The following is a 16,250-nucleotide window of genomic DNA, read 5'->3' as shown; positions in this document are numbered from 1 at the left end:
TAACATTAAATAGCTAAAACAATCCATAAAACAAGTATCTGTACACCAAAAGCAAAATAGGAATTTTCAGCAAATCCTTTTTAAATATGTACAAGTTTTCCAGTGTCTACTTGAGATTTTACTGCAGGTTGTCCCTGTACCTATAGTTACGCCATCTCTCTGCAGGTGCCGTCTGAGAGACAACATGGAGAGTCACTGCTAAGGGCAGTCACATCACAGCTGAGATTCATCTGCAAGAACTTTAAACGCACAGGTATAAACTAGGATGGTGAACTGCAGTTTTATCTTACATAGAAAAACATTTAAATGGAAGCTAATGACAGCTGGTGAAACGTGAGAAGCAGTAAAACTGCAAGAGCACTTTTATTATACACAGACTTGTATAATTTGTCTATCTAGAACAACCTCAAATTAAGACTTCCATTTTTTTTTCTTTTGTTGCTGCTACCTAAGGAATCAAGTGTAGTTAGGTGGAAAAAGTGAGTTACAAAAAGTCATACTGGTTTTGTAACTATTGACCTTTCAAGTGTGTTGGTTCTTGAGTTATGAAATAAGCTAATGAAAATAAGATGCATTTACTGACCACAAAACTTCCTTAACACGCATACCTAATTTTACTTACTGAAGGTAGAAGACTGACGTCAGTAGAAAAAGAAAAGTCAGCCAGCCAAAGGGCAAAGATCAGATGGAGTCCTTACTTAAGGATTGTTATTTCATAGTTCCCATGGAGATGGACTCAGGAAAGCATGGGAAGTATGAGTGATGCAGCGCCTCCGGCCACCCACATCACACTCGCAACCACTGAGATAAAAATAAATACTTTAAGTTTTATAAGGTGACTGGGTCACTTCAAAGCGCTCGACTAGGAGGCTCACAGCCTTCTCTTGGTTTCCTAACTAGAACTTGTAATATTTAGAGGATTTCTTAAGAGGGACCATACTTAAAATAAAAAATAAAGTAAAGACTTATCTTTGTCCAAGACATTGAAAAAATAATATTTTAACTAAAGTTAAATATTTATATTTATTATATATAATATTTATTATATATCAAATAAAGTAGTGATGAGCTCATTTTTATTGACTTATGAACAAATGAGATGTAAATGAGTATGTTTTCTTTAAATTTTCTGTTAATTTGTTTTCCTCTGTGAATACAAAATTATAAATTCCTAATGAGCAAAAGTAACCACTAACTATGCTGACAATTTCCAAAATTATAGCCACGTTGAAAGGAATTACCAGAACTAAGAAAATAAGTTTCATAAGGACCAAAGTCATTTAAAGAAAGTAAATATAGTAATTTAACATTAAAATGGATGGGGTGAAACCACAAAAAAATGTCAAACTACAATCAACCTACAACACGGAGCAATAAAATTCCACTGAAATTCATATTCCAGCTGAGAGAAGGGCACAACAACAAATGTCCCTCACGTCCCCTCCCAGAGCCAGTGATTCTCTGAACTCAATTCTGAAGAGGAGACATCTTTGACAGTGCCTCAACTGTAACCATGCACTGCTGGGAAAAAGATTAGGGGATTCTGTGAACTCGGACTAAAGAGACTGTTTTCTACCTTAGAATTAGTTTTTGTTGTTGTTTTGTTTTGTTATTTGTTTGTTTTGAGACAGGGTTTCTCTGTGTAGCCTTGGCTATCCTGAACTCACTTTGTAGACCAGGCTGGCCTTGAATTCACAGCGATCCACCTGTGTGCTTCCCTGAGTGCTGGGATTGCAGGCATGTGCCACTGTACCTGGCTAGAATTAGTTTTTAAAAGAATTAAAAAGATACCAAGTGAATAAAATACAAATAAAGTTACATACAGATGTGTATAAAACAGTAACGAATAATAGGGAAAATAGCTGATATAGATTTGTCTCAGAATACCAGAGAATGACGAAGTGGAAGAGGTGTCAGATGGACTTCGGCAGGAAGTCGGTAAACTAGGAGCTGAAAACGATTGCACTTTTTAACCTATATTATGTTTATATATGAGTATTTCGTTAATAAATACTTTTAAATAATGTAATCAGAGTATTTCAGGCTTAAGGTTTATTACAAATTAAAGACGTTTCATGTGCTTCAGTAAAACACTCTTCCTCATCTGTGAAGATGACACTGGTGATCCAACAACAGGAAAGTAACTGCTGTTAGAGCAGTAATCCAGAGTCACCTCGCCTCGCTCCTCCTGAGGATGACTCTGTATTTAAGAGGTCCACAGAGGAAGACCAAATGTTTGCTTGAAACATAACCAGCTTTTATGGAGACAAAACACAAAGCACTGTTTAAATTCTAGGCAAAACTCCTTTTTTCTTTTTTTAAATAACGGAGACAGCAAAAATACTCTAAAGCTACTCACTTACCTTGACCAAGATGTGAAGGTTTCTGGGAGAGTATGTGGCCACTGCCGTCTAAGACATACTGGGTGCTGAAGCTGTCAGCATCTGTCCTTGTTGTGACTACCACCTGGAAAAAGCAAAGCAAAACAAACAAACAAACAAACAGGTGTTTAGCACTCTACCAGACTGGTCCCCTCCTCCCTGCCTCGCCTTTATCTTTTTTCCCTCTGAGATGGAATCTGGCTATATGGTTCAGACTAGTCTCAAACTCATGCTGCACACGCCTCCTTATGAGCTCCCGGGTCATAGGAATGTGTCACTGAAACCCACTAAAACAATCATTTAGCTGTGGCAATGACGATAACTGTCACAAAGCCAGCAAGGTAAGCCACGCCCATAAGGCTGGAGAACTGACGTGAGTTCCAGACAGGCTGGGCTAGAGAGTAGAGACCCTCCCTCAAACAAACAAACATACAAAGTTATCACACATTTACTTAATATGTGATAGTAAGAGATATTACTTGGTAATTCCTTTTTAAAGATTTGTTTTATTTTAAGTGTGTGTGTGTGTGTGGGTGGGTGTACACATGTAGACAGGTGCCTGAGAAGGCCATAGGCTTCAGATCCCCGTCCCCTGGAGTTACAGTCACTGTGAATCTCGACATCGGTGCTGGAAACTGAGCTCAGGTTCTCTGGAAGAGCACCACACCACCTTAGCTATCGAGCTAAGTCAGTCCCTTGCTTGATCAATTACTTTGAATACGTCTCTGGTAGTATTTTTTGGAGTTACACTTTGAAACAACAGAATAGAATGGCCTGTATTTTTTTATGTTGCAAATGAACTGATGTTTGAGCATTTTACTTAAAACACAAACCAGCATAACTTAAATGGCCATTTGTATGATAGGCTTTATAAATATAAAAGAAAATACTATAATTGTACAAAGTAGATTTGCTTTTTAATAACTTTCATAAATTTATGGATAATCATTTTCTTATTATGTATTTTATATAAAACAATGCTTCTGCATTTCAAGTTTATAGTTTCAAATAGTAAAACTTAAAATATATACATGAATATTTAAGGATTTTTTAAACTCAAGTTTAATACAATGTTTGAATGTAAATTTTTCATTAATTAAAAAAGGCAGATTAAGTATATGAGCATAGAAGAGGATTCCATTAAGCACCAGAATATTTCCTTATGATGTCAGCTGCAGAAATAGATTCAGATTAAGAATAGAAATAGATTAAGAATCCCAAACTTTTTTGAACTACCCATAATCTATTTATCAATCTATGATATGGGAAGGAAACACAGCCTTGTTGAAAATGAAAACAAAAAACAGACAAAAAGCAATGGTGTAGAATGGGAATATTGCTGGGGAAAGCAAGATGGACTGGGAGACAGCAGCCCTGAGAAAAGCAGTGGTGACTCAAAATTTGGAGTTATCTTTCTGACTATTCTTGGACTCAGCACAAGTTAGAATCTTCAAAAATCCAGCTATACTGCTAGGACTCCTGTAGGCCCAGCTAGGGTCTATATCTGTGGCTCTATCACCTGTCTTCAGGAGCCTTATTGGTAGCATATGCTCTGTAGAACACTTGAACACTATGGGTGGGTACCTGTACCATCGCCACTATTTCCAGCACCAGCAATGTTCTCTCTCTCTCTCTCTCTCTCTCTCTCTCTCTCTCTCTCTCTCTCTCTCTCTCTCGTCTCTCTCTCTCTCTCTCTCTCTCTCTCTCTCTCTCTGTGTGTTTGTGTGTACATTGACATATATCATATTTATATATGTTGAGAGAGATGGGGGGATCTTTTCCAGTTTCAAGAACTGTTACAGATTACTAGATTTTCTGAAATATCTATCCAATTTTTACTAGGGTTACTAGATCAAGTCACTATTTGTATAACTGTTCAAAATAAGGAAAGGAAAAAAAAAAGGTTGTTACCCAAGGCAAAGATGTGTACTTCTGTGTATTTCAACTGTTCTCCTTTGTTCAAAATCCATTCCACAGTTGGATGATGTATAACATTAATCTTCACTTTCCCTGCCACATCCCAAGTCTAAAATACTCGAGGCATTATTGGTTTTGTTTACCCAAAACAAACAGGACAATAAGTGATAGAGATTTTTTCTAGGTTTTAATATTCCACAATTGCCCCTTTAAAAATAATTCTACATTTAAACAACTGCTTCTTCAAAATGCCAAGGTCAACTGAATTCTATTTCTATTCTCCAAAGAGCTAGCCACCTGACTTAACGGTGTCACTAAGCAAAGGCAGCCCTGGAACTCGGAGTTCCAGTACTAACCCTGCCAGTGGCTTCTACATAGTCCTGAATAAATGATTACACTATCATGTCTGGGGGGCAGGGTGATGATAAGATGAAGATGCTAATGCTTTATAAGGTTACATGGGATTTTGCTTTAACCACTTCAAAGCCATCTTCAATGACACTAATTTATTTGTGCTTTAAACATATTAGTGAATAGTAAGCACATACCTTACTATGCAAAGGAAGGAAGCAAGATTTTAGTGCTAAAAATATTAACATTTATGTTTTACTTTTAAAAACCTACAATATAGCTTCCAACAATAAAATTTCATTAATGTCAGTTTATAGGGCACTATAAAAATGTATTTATATGGGTGATGCTGATAGTAAAACAGTGAAGAAAATACATATAATCATGTTTTACAAATTCATGAAATACAGTCTGTTCATCAGAGAAGGGAATTGTATTTCAAGGGTTCATTTCATCATGTGATCCCATGTCTGGACAGGAAACCTCTGCTTGAACTGGAACAGGTTCAAAACGCATTAGCTATGCAGCAGGAGTATGTGCCCTGCACTAACTCATGAACACACACACACACCACATACATACACACACACACGACACATACATACACACACACACAGACACACGGACACACACACACAAGACACACAAACAACACACACAGACACACACACACACACACACACACGACACACACATACATACACACAACTTACTGGTGATTTTCATTAGATACTGAACAAGTGTGGAAAAGAGTAAGTCTAGTGATGTCAGGATTTTAAGATAACACCATTTAGAATTCTTCAGAGACCTTGAGGATTATGTTAGCTCTCTGTTATTAAGAGTGGGCCTAATTATAAAATTAAAGTTACATAAAAGCATCTAAACCCTATGTAAGCAGTTTCCCCACAGGAGTTAGATGACATGTAAACAAAATTACTTAAGATACATCCTGGCAATCCACGCACAATCTTTCTTGACACAGAATACTTTAAGGCAATGGTGATGAACTTGGTTTTTTATTCTGAGGTGGAGCTAGCTTTTGGCTTGGTTTTATGGGTTTGAGAACTTGAGCCCAGAGTCTTGCACAGGTTTGTTAGGTGCTCCACCAAAGAGCTACATCACCAGCCACAACCTGGGTTTTGGATGAATAAGTATTCTAGCAAAGAAACATGAGTCTGGAGACTAAGATGAAGCTTTGATGACTGCGGGGAAGCATGAAGTTCTGCCTCCGTGACCTTTCTTTCAAATGTCCTTTCTTTGTGCAGGCCGAGCACCTCTGCCTGCCTATGCACAGACACCCACTAATGAGGGAAGGCCAGGAACACGAAGAGCTGGCTGCTCTCTTGTATGTAATGAGACTACATTTAGGAAGCAGAGTATTCCAACTGATTCTGAATGCTACTTACACTAAACTTCTACCATGTGGCTGTGGATGACACAGGAAGCGCCGGGTACTGAAGAAAGCTGTGTTGTTTGCTTCTTCTTGCCCCATTACAATTCTCCCAGCTTTGCAGTCCACCTCTCTAAGCATGTGGGCCTAAGTAAACCTACAGATCCTGTGTTATCTCTCTGCAAAACAACATGTAACAAATGGGACTGCTTAGAGTAACAACTCTAAAAAAGTGCAGGAGTGAACTAACAGACGTGAGGACAACAGCTAGCAATATCAAAGAACGAGATAAGACTAATGAACCTATGAAACAGAATGAAAACCTTGGGTGAAAATTAGGAGGAATTTGCCTATGGACAGGTACAAAGTTTCAGAAAAGATTCCCTAACATGAGGAATGAAAATAAAATTGAATGTCTGTGTATAGGGAATAGGCAACTGATTTCATCTCTGATTTAAGCACAGCTGCATACTGTTTTTTACATTGCAGAAAAGCAGAAAAAGCTTTTAGCTGCACAGCATATAACCTTTCAATGTCCCTAAGAGACAGGGTACAGATAACATGTATGAGGCTGTTACCAGTGTAGCAAGGTACGTGTGCTACAGTAAGCCCTGGTTTTTGATAAGTAGTATGAATATACTGAAAAGCAGCAACAGTAAGTTCATGAACAGTGACTGATTATAATTCATAAGCCTTGTTGACTTACATAATTTAATGTGCAATACTTCTATATAACCACAAGTGAAGATTTATTGTATTAGAATCACCAGCCCCAAAGCAGTGCATGCATTGTGACTACTATGATAATACTGTTACAAGAAGGTTTCATCTCCATTATCGATCATTATTGATTGTTTTGAAATCGGAGTAAGACAACTTGGCATTTAACTCTGTAAGACCCCATTTTCCTCATCAGTAATCCGAAGAGATAGATCTACAGAGGCTTAGCCATGAAGTGGACTTTGAGACAGAGATTAATGAGCAGGACTTCACTGGGGGTGAAGTCCCACTGGGGGTGGGGGTGAGCACCTGTAGGAGAGGGCAGAGAAGCACTGCCCTGAACCAGCGCTGGACCGTAACAAGCCTTCATCAGTTAGCCACTGAGTCCCAGCTGCTGGCTGTGTACGGCCTGGATAAGACAGATCTCTTCAGATGAGGGGGAAGAGACTTAGTGATCAGCACTCCTGGCAGCACGCATCTTAAAGCAGGAAGTCTGTGCGGTACACTAAGGCCTATAATGACTGCTCGAAGTTCACATAAAACCAAGCCTAAACAATATATATCTAAAAGCTCTGTAACAAAATAATGCATGCTGAAAGGTTAAGGACAGGTAGAACGGATCTTTGCCAATACGAGTCAGAAAGCAGTTACCTTTGAGGAGTGTAACCAAAATGGGCATATGGAACCTTCTGGAGAATAGATAATGCCTTTATTTTGATCAGGAATATACAAAAGAGTTAACTCTTCTCTGTGTGCACACAAATATAAACAAACATATATGCATGTGAGTTTGTAATAGATTTATGAAGAGGACATTTTAATGTTTTTTTAAGATAAACTGACACAACATTGCAACATGTAAATTATAAATTTTAAAGCATTTAAAGTTTTCTAGCATTGTGATACTTTGATAATTCTTTGGTAATTTTGATAAGTAAAATTATTTCAATTATTTGTACTTGAGGCTTTTTGAATATCTCAAAAATAGAAGACTAATTGATAAATGTGGTTATCAAGTGAATATAATTAAAATTAAAAAGAAGAAAAAGAAAAAAGAAACAAGCAGGCAAACAAGACAGTGATCAATAGACAAGCAAAGCTATAAAGTCAGAAGACAGTGAGGTGAGGAAGTCACATTTATCAAGACTAAGTGTGGTGCTGCCACCTAGCAGGCAAAGCTGGTACAACCTTTCAAAGGCTGGACACCTCTTCAGAAAACAGACACATCAAAATACATTATTTCCTGATAATGCTCCCACAATATAAAGTTTAAATTCTATCTGCTACTTTAGATAATAGCTAAATTATCAAATATTCAGCCAGGTGTAGTGGCTCACACCTTTAATCCAAGCAGAGGCAGAGGCAGGCGGATCACTGTGAGTTCGAGGCTAGCCTGGTTTACAAAGGGAATCCAGGACAGCCAAGGCTACACAAAGAAATCCTGTCTCAAACAAACAAACAAAACAAAACAAAAAATTATCATATATTCATGCGCTAAAATAGCCAACCAAAACTCAAACCACAGGAAGAGTGCTAGGAAGCTCAGAGTTCTCTACCACATTTTTAAACCGTGCTTTCTGTGCCAGTTCCAAGGCTGTAGGTTGCTATGTACATTCTCCAGGAGAAAGACGGGCAATTCCCAGCTGTGCCTTCCATTTACTTCTCTCCAAAATCTATTTGGAGTCTCAATTGAATTATAAATAAAGCCAAGTGCTGAGTAAAAGGAGGAAGAAGCACATAGTGTATGCTAGGCTTCAGTTAGAGGTTCAAGAGTACACAGTGATTTCCTACACACACACACACACACACACACACACACACACACACACACACACACACACACACACACGAGGGACTACGGTGAGAGTCTGGAGAATCAAAACTGCTGACATCAGACCACTAGACACCCAATGACCAGAGAGTACATGGCAGTAACTCATGTTCACACCACTTTTCCTAAACACTAGCTATTAATGTGATTACTTCCTGGCACTTGACCACTCTTACCTAAAGAGGGTCTTCTGGTCTTGGCACAAGTGAAATATGATATGTCATTGGGGAAATTTTCAGTAATTAAAAAGACCCTCACTGTTACTGTGTCACCCTTACCAGCACAGGCAGCTTCAAACACTGACAGGGCCAAATACCTACACAGTAGCAATTTAACAAAGAGAGCTAGCCAAGCCAAACAAGCAAAACTGAGATCCACACAAACAGGAGACTGAGGTTACAAGTAGTAACAAGGCGCGGAGCAGGAGCAGTGTAAGACAACTGAGTGTGCCAGGCACAAGTGCCTACCCAGCAGTCAGATGACTGAAGTTGCATCATCCACTCCATCCCTAGGCATCTACTGGGTAGAGCAAGTTATTTCACAGCTGCAGAACTCAATCCCATCACCTAGATTTACCAGAGCGGTATTCCACAGGGCATGCCACAGACTTAAATACAATTCAGTGCACGCCTCTTAACAAAACAGCTCTTATGGTCAAGCAGGTACAGGAAAGTAGATATGCTATAAGCTACCGTTAGATTCATAACTTAGGATAAAGGCTCTAAAACATGTTACATTTAAATGTTGAGCTTTTAAATAAAGCTTTACAAGCTAATGGCTTATTAAACATCCTCCTCTGGTGAACATTAATATCATAAAACACACACTTCCTATTCTCCAAAATATTAAAGGCATCATTATCATATGCAATAGTAAGGTCTACTTCACTAAAACCCCTGATGGCAAGGACCTAACCAGGTCTTTGAAGAGCTATGATCAGAGCAACTCTCTTCATGGCATCCAGAAGGTGACAGCAAGCCATGAACCCAATAGTAAATGAATGGTAAATAAAATGTATATACTCTTGGATATTTGACTACGATGCCCAGGATGGCCTCAGCCTCCCTGCCACTAGAACTGTTGGCATGCCAGCACACCTTGTTTATGAAATCCTCTAAGTGTTACATCATAGGAGGAACAAACTCTGAAGGCATCATATAAAGTGAAATAAGCCAGACACAAAAGGTGTCTTGTTCCACTTCTATGAGGTACCTGTAATGCTGATTTATACAGACAGAAAGAAAAACAGCAGATGACAGACACGGGAGAGACGGGGGCTTTATTTAATGGGTGCTGGGTTGTAACTTGGGAAGATGAAAATGACCCAGAAACAAGTTAATGTTGATAAACGTATAACAATATAAATGTACCTAACACCAACAAATTGTAGTTTAAAGTGGCAGATTTTATATTAAGTATATTTTACCATAAGTATAAAAAGTAAAGCTACTGACAAAGAACTGGTTTTTCTTTTAATTCTAGTATTCAGTCATGAAATTTATAAAATAGTCAATATAAATTTCCTTACCTCTGCAATACTACATATTGACCCCAAGGCTTCACCACGAAAACCATAGGTTGTCAGGTTTTCAAGGTCTTCATGACTGTTTATCTTTGAGGTGTAGTATTTCACCGCCATCACGGGGACATCAACAGCTTTGATGCCCTCACCATTGTCCCGAACCTCAATTTTATCAAATCCATAGTTCTCCTATCAAAAGAACATTAAACTGCAATCACATTTAGAAGCACAAATTAAACAATCTGTTTATCTGACAACTTTTAAGGAAAAATAACACTACGCAAACAGGACTTTCACTTCTTTAGCTCTGCTAACTCCTAGGTATGGTACAATGAGCAAGATATCCACTTTCCCTGGACCTTGACTCAACTATAACACAAGGAGGTCGAGCTAATCTCTTGAGGACTCTATAACATTTTTGCAATTATAGGCATTTATGGTAATTTTTATTTTAAATTAAGTTAAATTAAATTTCCTGCTGTAGCTTTTATGTATACCATTCCCAAACAGTAAAACAAAACACAATATGCTCTGCAAAACCACTCTTGCTTTCACCAAGAACCCAGCAACCATCCACAGTTAGGCTGACTTTTAACAAGTGCTCCCTTTTTCCTTTATATAAAATACTTGGGTATTTACTACATGATAATTTTCTAAATTTTATTATAAATATCATCAAACAAGAAATTGTAGATAAAATATATCTAACCTGGCAATCTCTTTTAAGTTTGAAAATTAAGAAAACACACCCCACTCATAGCTTAATTCTATTCTACTAAGCTGTGCAAAACAAACCAAATTCCTATAAAGCTTCGGCTTTGTATGAATATCACATTTTAAACATGGTCATCAACTGTCATCAGCCTTTACTCCAAAAAGCACTGCAAACATCACCACAGGTGCAAGCTAAAGTCTTCTGGGAATTATACTGACTCTGTATTATACAATGAGATCACAATTTAATAACCTAAAATCATATAATACTTTGCCAGTATTTTAAAAATAAACTGCATACAAAGCTTTATCACAAGATCCATAAGATTTTTAGTCCACAATACCTCTCAATCTAAAATTAAGCTGACATTCTGGAAACAGTGTGCCTGCTTCACTTTATTAAACAACAACAGACAAAAACAGTAACTAGAGAAATGTCAATCTTGAAATATGAATAAAATAAAAAGCCAAAAATTCCAATGAATATATAAAACAATATCAATATATGTCCAGCGTGACAACAAAACAGGTGTAAGTGCATATATTAGACCCAGTTAAGTATTTACAAAGCAGATGTGGTCAATGCTGAGAGTAAATAAATGACTAAAGTCACAGTACTAATTTACTCCTGTAAGGATGTGTCTCTTGGCTTGTTAACAATATTTTTAAAAACAATTTTACTTCCAGAGACACTTAAGAAGAAGATACACATTCCAAGAGATAAATGAAACAGGAAAGAGGAAAAGGCGAAACCCACAGGGAGTAAGAATGAGCTATGTCTCCCTGGGAGTCTCAGATGGAATCTGTCAGATATAAGGACACAATCACTCGTCCTCTACTGTCACCTGCACTCTAATCAAGCTAGTTGTATGAAATGCCTAAGAAAAAGGGCCACTCTGGTTTTAATTCAATAAGCTGCTTTTCACACAACCTAAGCACCGAGCATATTATTTGAAGCACTGGTTCTCAACCTTCCTAATGCGGGACCTTTAATACAGTTCCTCATGTGGTGGTGGCCCCACCCATAAAATTATTTCGTTAGCACTTCATAACTGTAATTTATTACTGCTGTGAATTGCACAGCAGCAGCAGCCTGCAAGTTGCTATGTGTGTACACACTCAAGCTTCACCTTTCATCGGCAGCTTTCAGTAACTACCTACCTAAGCACGCAACCTGACCACTGCTCCCAAAACACACTAAGAACCGTGCCACAGCAGAGAAGCCAAGGTGAGGAGCATGGGATTCCAACCTCTGAGCCTCTGCTAACCAGCTAAGTGATGTGGGCAAGCTTGGGGAACTCTGGCTCTCTGTAAAATGGTGGTCAATACAATTTTCATAAGAAATGGTTAAGCCATGGGAACTTTACCTTGATAATAAATTTAAAACTAGATCCCTTTATTACAGAATATGCCTGTCGGAACTACGATGTCGCAGTGCTAGCAATAACACAAATATCTGATAGTTGGTTTTTAAAACAATATTCTTACTTTTATTAACATAAACTTACACCCCTACTATATAGTAGATAACAACAGGTAGGGAGGACACAAAAAGACAGGGTACTCTATGAGCTTGAAATTTAAAATGAGGGGGAAAATATTCAAACTCACTGCACTATGTCACAAGCTCTATTGAGTGCTTCTTAAACTTTTCCCACACATAATTTCTTTTCATCCCCCAAAGTTTTACACAGATTCCAGTATACAGATATGTAAAATAGGTATACAAATCCAATATTTAATAATTGAAGTACTTGTTAATAGTTTTACCATTTATTAAAGATGAATACATATTAACAAACTAATGAGATAGAGGTGGTTGCTTATTTTTACATAATTAAATCATAGTGGAACATTTGCTATTTCATAACACAGAACATCTTCAAAGCCTTCAAGTTTGATTAGCTGATTGTGTAACTGTCAATGCTCACAACACACTTTGTCTATGTATGTTGTACAAAACTGGCTAAGTACACTCAGGGCCTATGGTGATTTGAATTAGAATGGCTCTCACAGGCTCATATTTGGTTCCGAATTGGGAGATGTATTTTGGGAAGTACTAGGTGTGGCATTTTTGGAGAAGGTGTCTCTCTCTCTACCTCCAACTTGGGCATCAGGATGAAGCTGTCAGCTACTTCTCCAGAACCAACCCTACCCTGTGTGCCATGATGCTCCTTGCCATGATAATAATGGCCTCCCTTCAGAAACTGTAAGCAGGCCCCCGAGGTTGCCTCTGCCAGGATGTCTCTTCAAAGCAATAGAAAAGTAAGTAAGCTATAACTATAAGCTGGTCCCAGGCACTGGGATATTGTTGTGACAGACCTGACCATGCTTCTTTTTGGAGAAATAAGGAAAACATTTGAGACCTTGGACAGGAAAGCTGTTAAATGCTGAAAGCAAGGAAGGCTTAATGTGCTAGCCTAGTACAATCCTGGAAAACAGCGATGGGGCATTTATAGAGGCCCAGCTGGAGAGGTTTCAGAGGGGAATAATATTAGCAACAAGCTAAAGACCATTCTTGCAATTTTTTGACCAAGAAAGTGGGTGCTCTTTGTCCTTGTCCTAAGAATCTGCCTACGGCTAAGCTGAAGAGCTTTGGCTTAATATTCTTAGTAGAGGACAGCTCAGGATGACTCACTTGTGAGGTAATTAGTGACCACTGATATGCAGATCTTCAATATAAAAAAGCAAGCGGGGCAAAAAGAAATATAAACACATTTTGAGGATCAAAAGAGCACAGGAAGGTAATGTTATATTGGAGCCTTGGTTTGTGGTGAAAGACATAGGGGTGGAGGTTAAAGGGGGTGGTATCCTCGGGGCTACACCCCACCCAGCTAATCCTGCAGGTTGTGGAAAGAAAAGGCCTAGAAATTGAAGGAAAGCTTATATAGCAAAGAAAAAAACATCAGCAAATCAAACCTTATGCAAATGTAATTCAAAGATCAGGAATAAAGAGATTGTAGAATCGTCCTCCTCAGTTAAGGAAAGCTTCTGAGACCGGGTGTGTGACAGGGGACATTCTTGGTGGTTCTTGGCATAGGGCTATCTGTAATTCAAATGTTGACTTCTGTAACCCCCTCCTCCATATCTGGTTGCAAGCTTTGTTCTGAGAATTTCCTGTCTACATGTGTAACCTTTGCTCCCCAGCTGTCCCCTGATATGTCAATAAAGCAGCTTGCAGCCAATTGATGAGCAGGGGAGAGAGTAGGGATGGACTTCCTGCCAGCCAGGGGAGGAGGAGTTAGAAGAGGAAGTTGGGGACTCAGGTCGCAGACTCAGCCACAGGCAGAGGTGCAGGAGAGGATTCAGCTGGAGCAAGGAAAGAACTAAAATGGTTATTGCGGCAAAGATGGAGTAAGGATAACATAGAGAGTTAAGAACAGACTTAAGTTGCTCAAGATTGTGTTGTGAAGCCTATTTTTAAAAAATTTAAAAGAGTCTCAATTATTTGTATGATGGCTCAGTTAAGAGAGAAACTTACACTGTTTAGTGAAAATAACTTCAACAGGAGGCCCAGGGCAGGCTTGAGGGAAGCTGTTAAAGTGAAGCCTGAATTGTGTTGGAGACTCCAAAATGTGGATCCGGAAGCTAGTGATGTCTCCTGGGAAGAGCTGCACTCAGGAGTAGAAACAGCTCAAGAGAGAGAAGCATGCGGCAGACAGCACAGCTGCCCTCTGACGCTGGACACGGGGCTGCAGGACTTGGGACTTTGCCCTGCGTGGCTTCAGTCTTGCTTTTACCCAGTATTTCCTTTTTTAGAATGGTCCTGTATATTATATGTTATTGTACGTTGGATGTATATAATTTTATTTTGATTTTACAGGAGGTTACAGTTAAAGAGATTGCCTTGAATCTCAGAAGAGATTTTAAACTTTTAAACAGTACTGAAAACAGTGAAGCACTGTGGGGCCTTTTGAATTTGGAGTAAATGTGTCTTGCGTTAATGATATGGCTACAAGCTTCCGGGACCAGACACTGTGTGGTGGTTTGAACAGGAATGACCTCTGCAGTTCCATGTATTTTAATGCTGGTGGGGAAGGACGAGGAGGGGTAGCCTTGTTGGAGGAGTGGTGAGGTTTCAAGAGCCCACACAATTCCCAGTGAGTGCGCTCTCTGCTTCCTACTTGCACATAAGGATGGAAGGTCTCAGCTACTGCTCCAGGGCAGTGCCAGCCTGCCTGCTGCCAAGAGTAGTCATTGACTCACCACCCGCAGCTAAATGCTTTCTCTTCTAAGTTCCCTTGCTGATACTGTCTCTTCACAGTAATAGAAAAGTAACGAAAACAGTGCCATTTCAGAGAGAGTCTATGCAAACCCCAACCTAAAACTCATGTAATGATTTTTTAATGAAATTTAAGTCACCAACTAAGATAGCAAACCTAAAAACCTAACATCCTGACACAATATAATAACTTGGAAAAAAGATATTCACAAGCTGAGGAATGATAGCAGGAAAATATTTAAAGTCTTTGCTCTCATAATTGCATGCATATGTCTATAAGAGTAAAGAACTTAGCATATACAGGCAGAATAATTCACAATGTACAACGGTCTGAATTCATGGTGAGTTGCTGTAGGCGTGTCCTGACTTTGCAGCGTGTTTGCTCTGAGTTCAGAAGCTGGGTTACGTTATATGAACAACTAAGAACAAACATTAAACAGACGTTCGAGTAGGTGCTTGCGTGAAAGCCTGCTATCTAGCATGTTTTCTTTTGTAATTTCTTTCAGTGTTACTATCATCTTAGTTTACATAACAATTTATTATTTAAAAGGTGTTCCAAAATGTTCAATGCCTGGGAAAGAAAAGAACGCAACAACTTAACAGGAGGATCTGTCAGGCCCATTTTATTTAAATGTACTTGCTTCACAGGGACACTCACCAGTTTAACATCGATGCTGGTAGCTCCAGCATCCAAGGAGTTTTCAACGAGCTCTTTCACCACACTGACCACTGAAGTGATTGTCTGAGAACTGGACAGGAGGCGAACGGTCGCTGCAGGCAACTGTTTCATCTTAGCTCCCAGCTCAGAGGCTAGAAAAGAGTCACAGGGTGTAAAAGTAAGAATTGCTAAACATTCCTGCCTGCCTCATGGAGCAGACAATAACAATACACGATACTGCAAGAGCTCACCTGTGTCGAGCAACTGTGTATACAAGGCCTGACTTTAAGCTCACATAGCATGAGATAAATAATTTCTTACTAATATCCTTAGAAACAGGTACCACCTCCATTTTGTAAGATTACTGGGGCATGCAAGAGGAAACTAAGTTCATTCAGTTATTAAAACACAGGGTCAAGACTTTGATACAGTAAGTCCTAAAACATTTAACTAGTTACCTCTCCCATTGTGCACAAAGACCCACCAGCTCTAAAATATCTAGGAGAAACAGACTTTCAGGTAAGATGGCAGACTGGAAGCTCCT

The 16,250-nt window shown here is 38.8% G+C and overlaps 1 protein-coding gene across 3 annotated transcripts in view; it reads right to left on the bottom strand.

The window, feature by feature from the left end:
• The window catches only part of PMS1 (PMS1 homolog 1, mismatch repair system component), a 94,694-nt gene that overhangs the window by 69,653 nt on the left and 8,791 nt on the right, over positions 1-16,250 (bottom strand). For all 3 annotated transcript variants that reach the window (XM_084780752.1, XM_084780754.1, XM_084780753.1), the window contains exons 2-4: positions 15,707-15,858; positions 10,119-10,301; positions 2,364-2,466 (exon numbers count right to left, since the gene is read on the bottom strand). In XM_084780752.1, the coding sequence (XP_084636878.1) occupies positions 2,364-2,466; positions 10,119-10,301; positions 15,707-15,838 (418 nt within the window). In that variant the 5' untranslated portion in view covers positions 15,839-15,858. The remainder of the gene's footprint in view (positions 1-2,363; positions 2,467-10,118; positions 10,302-15,706; positions 15,859-16,250) is intronic.

Source organism: Acomys minous, assembly GCF_964271855.1.
Source record: "Acomys minous genome assembly, chromosome: 4".
Classification (NCBI taxonomy): domain Eukaryota; kingdom Metazoa; phylum Chordata; class Mammalia; order Rodentia; family Muridae; genus Acomys; species Acomys minous.
Note: the sequence above shows the minus strand (reverse complement) of the source record. Positions and strands in the feature narration are given on the sequence as shown.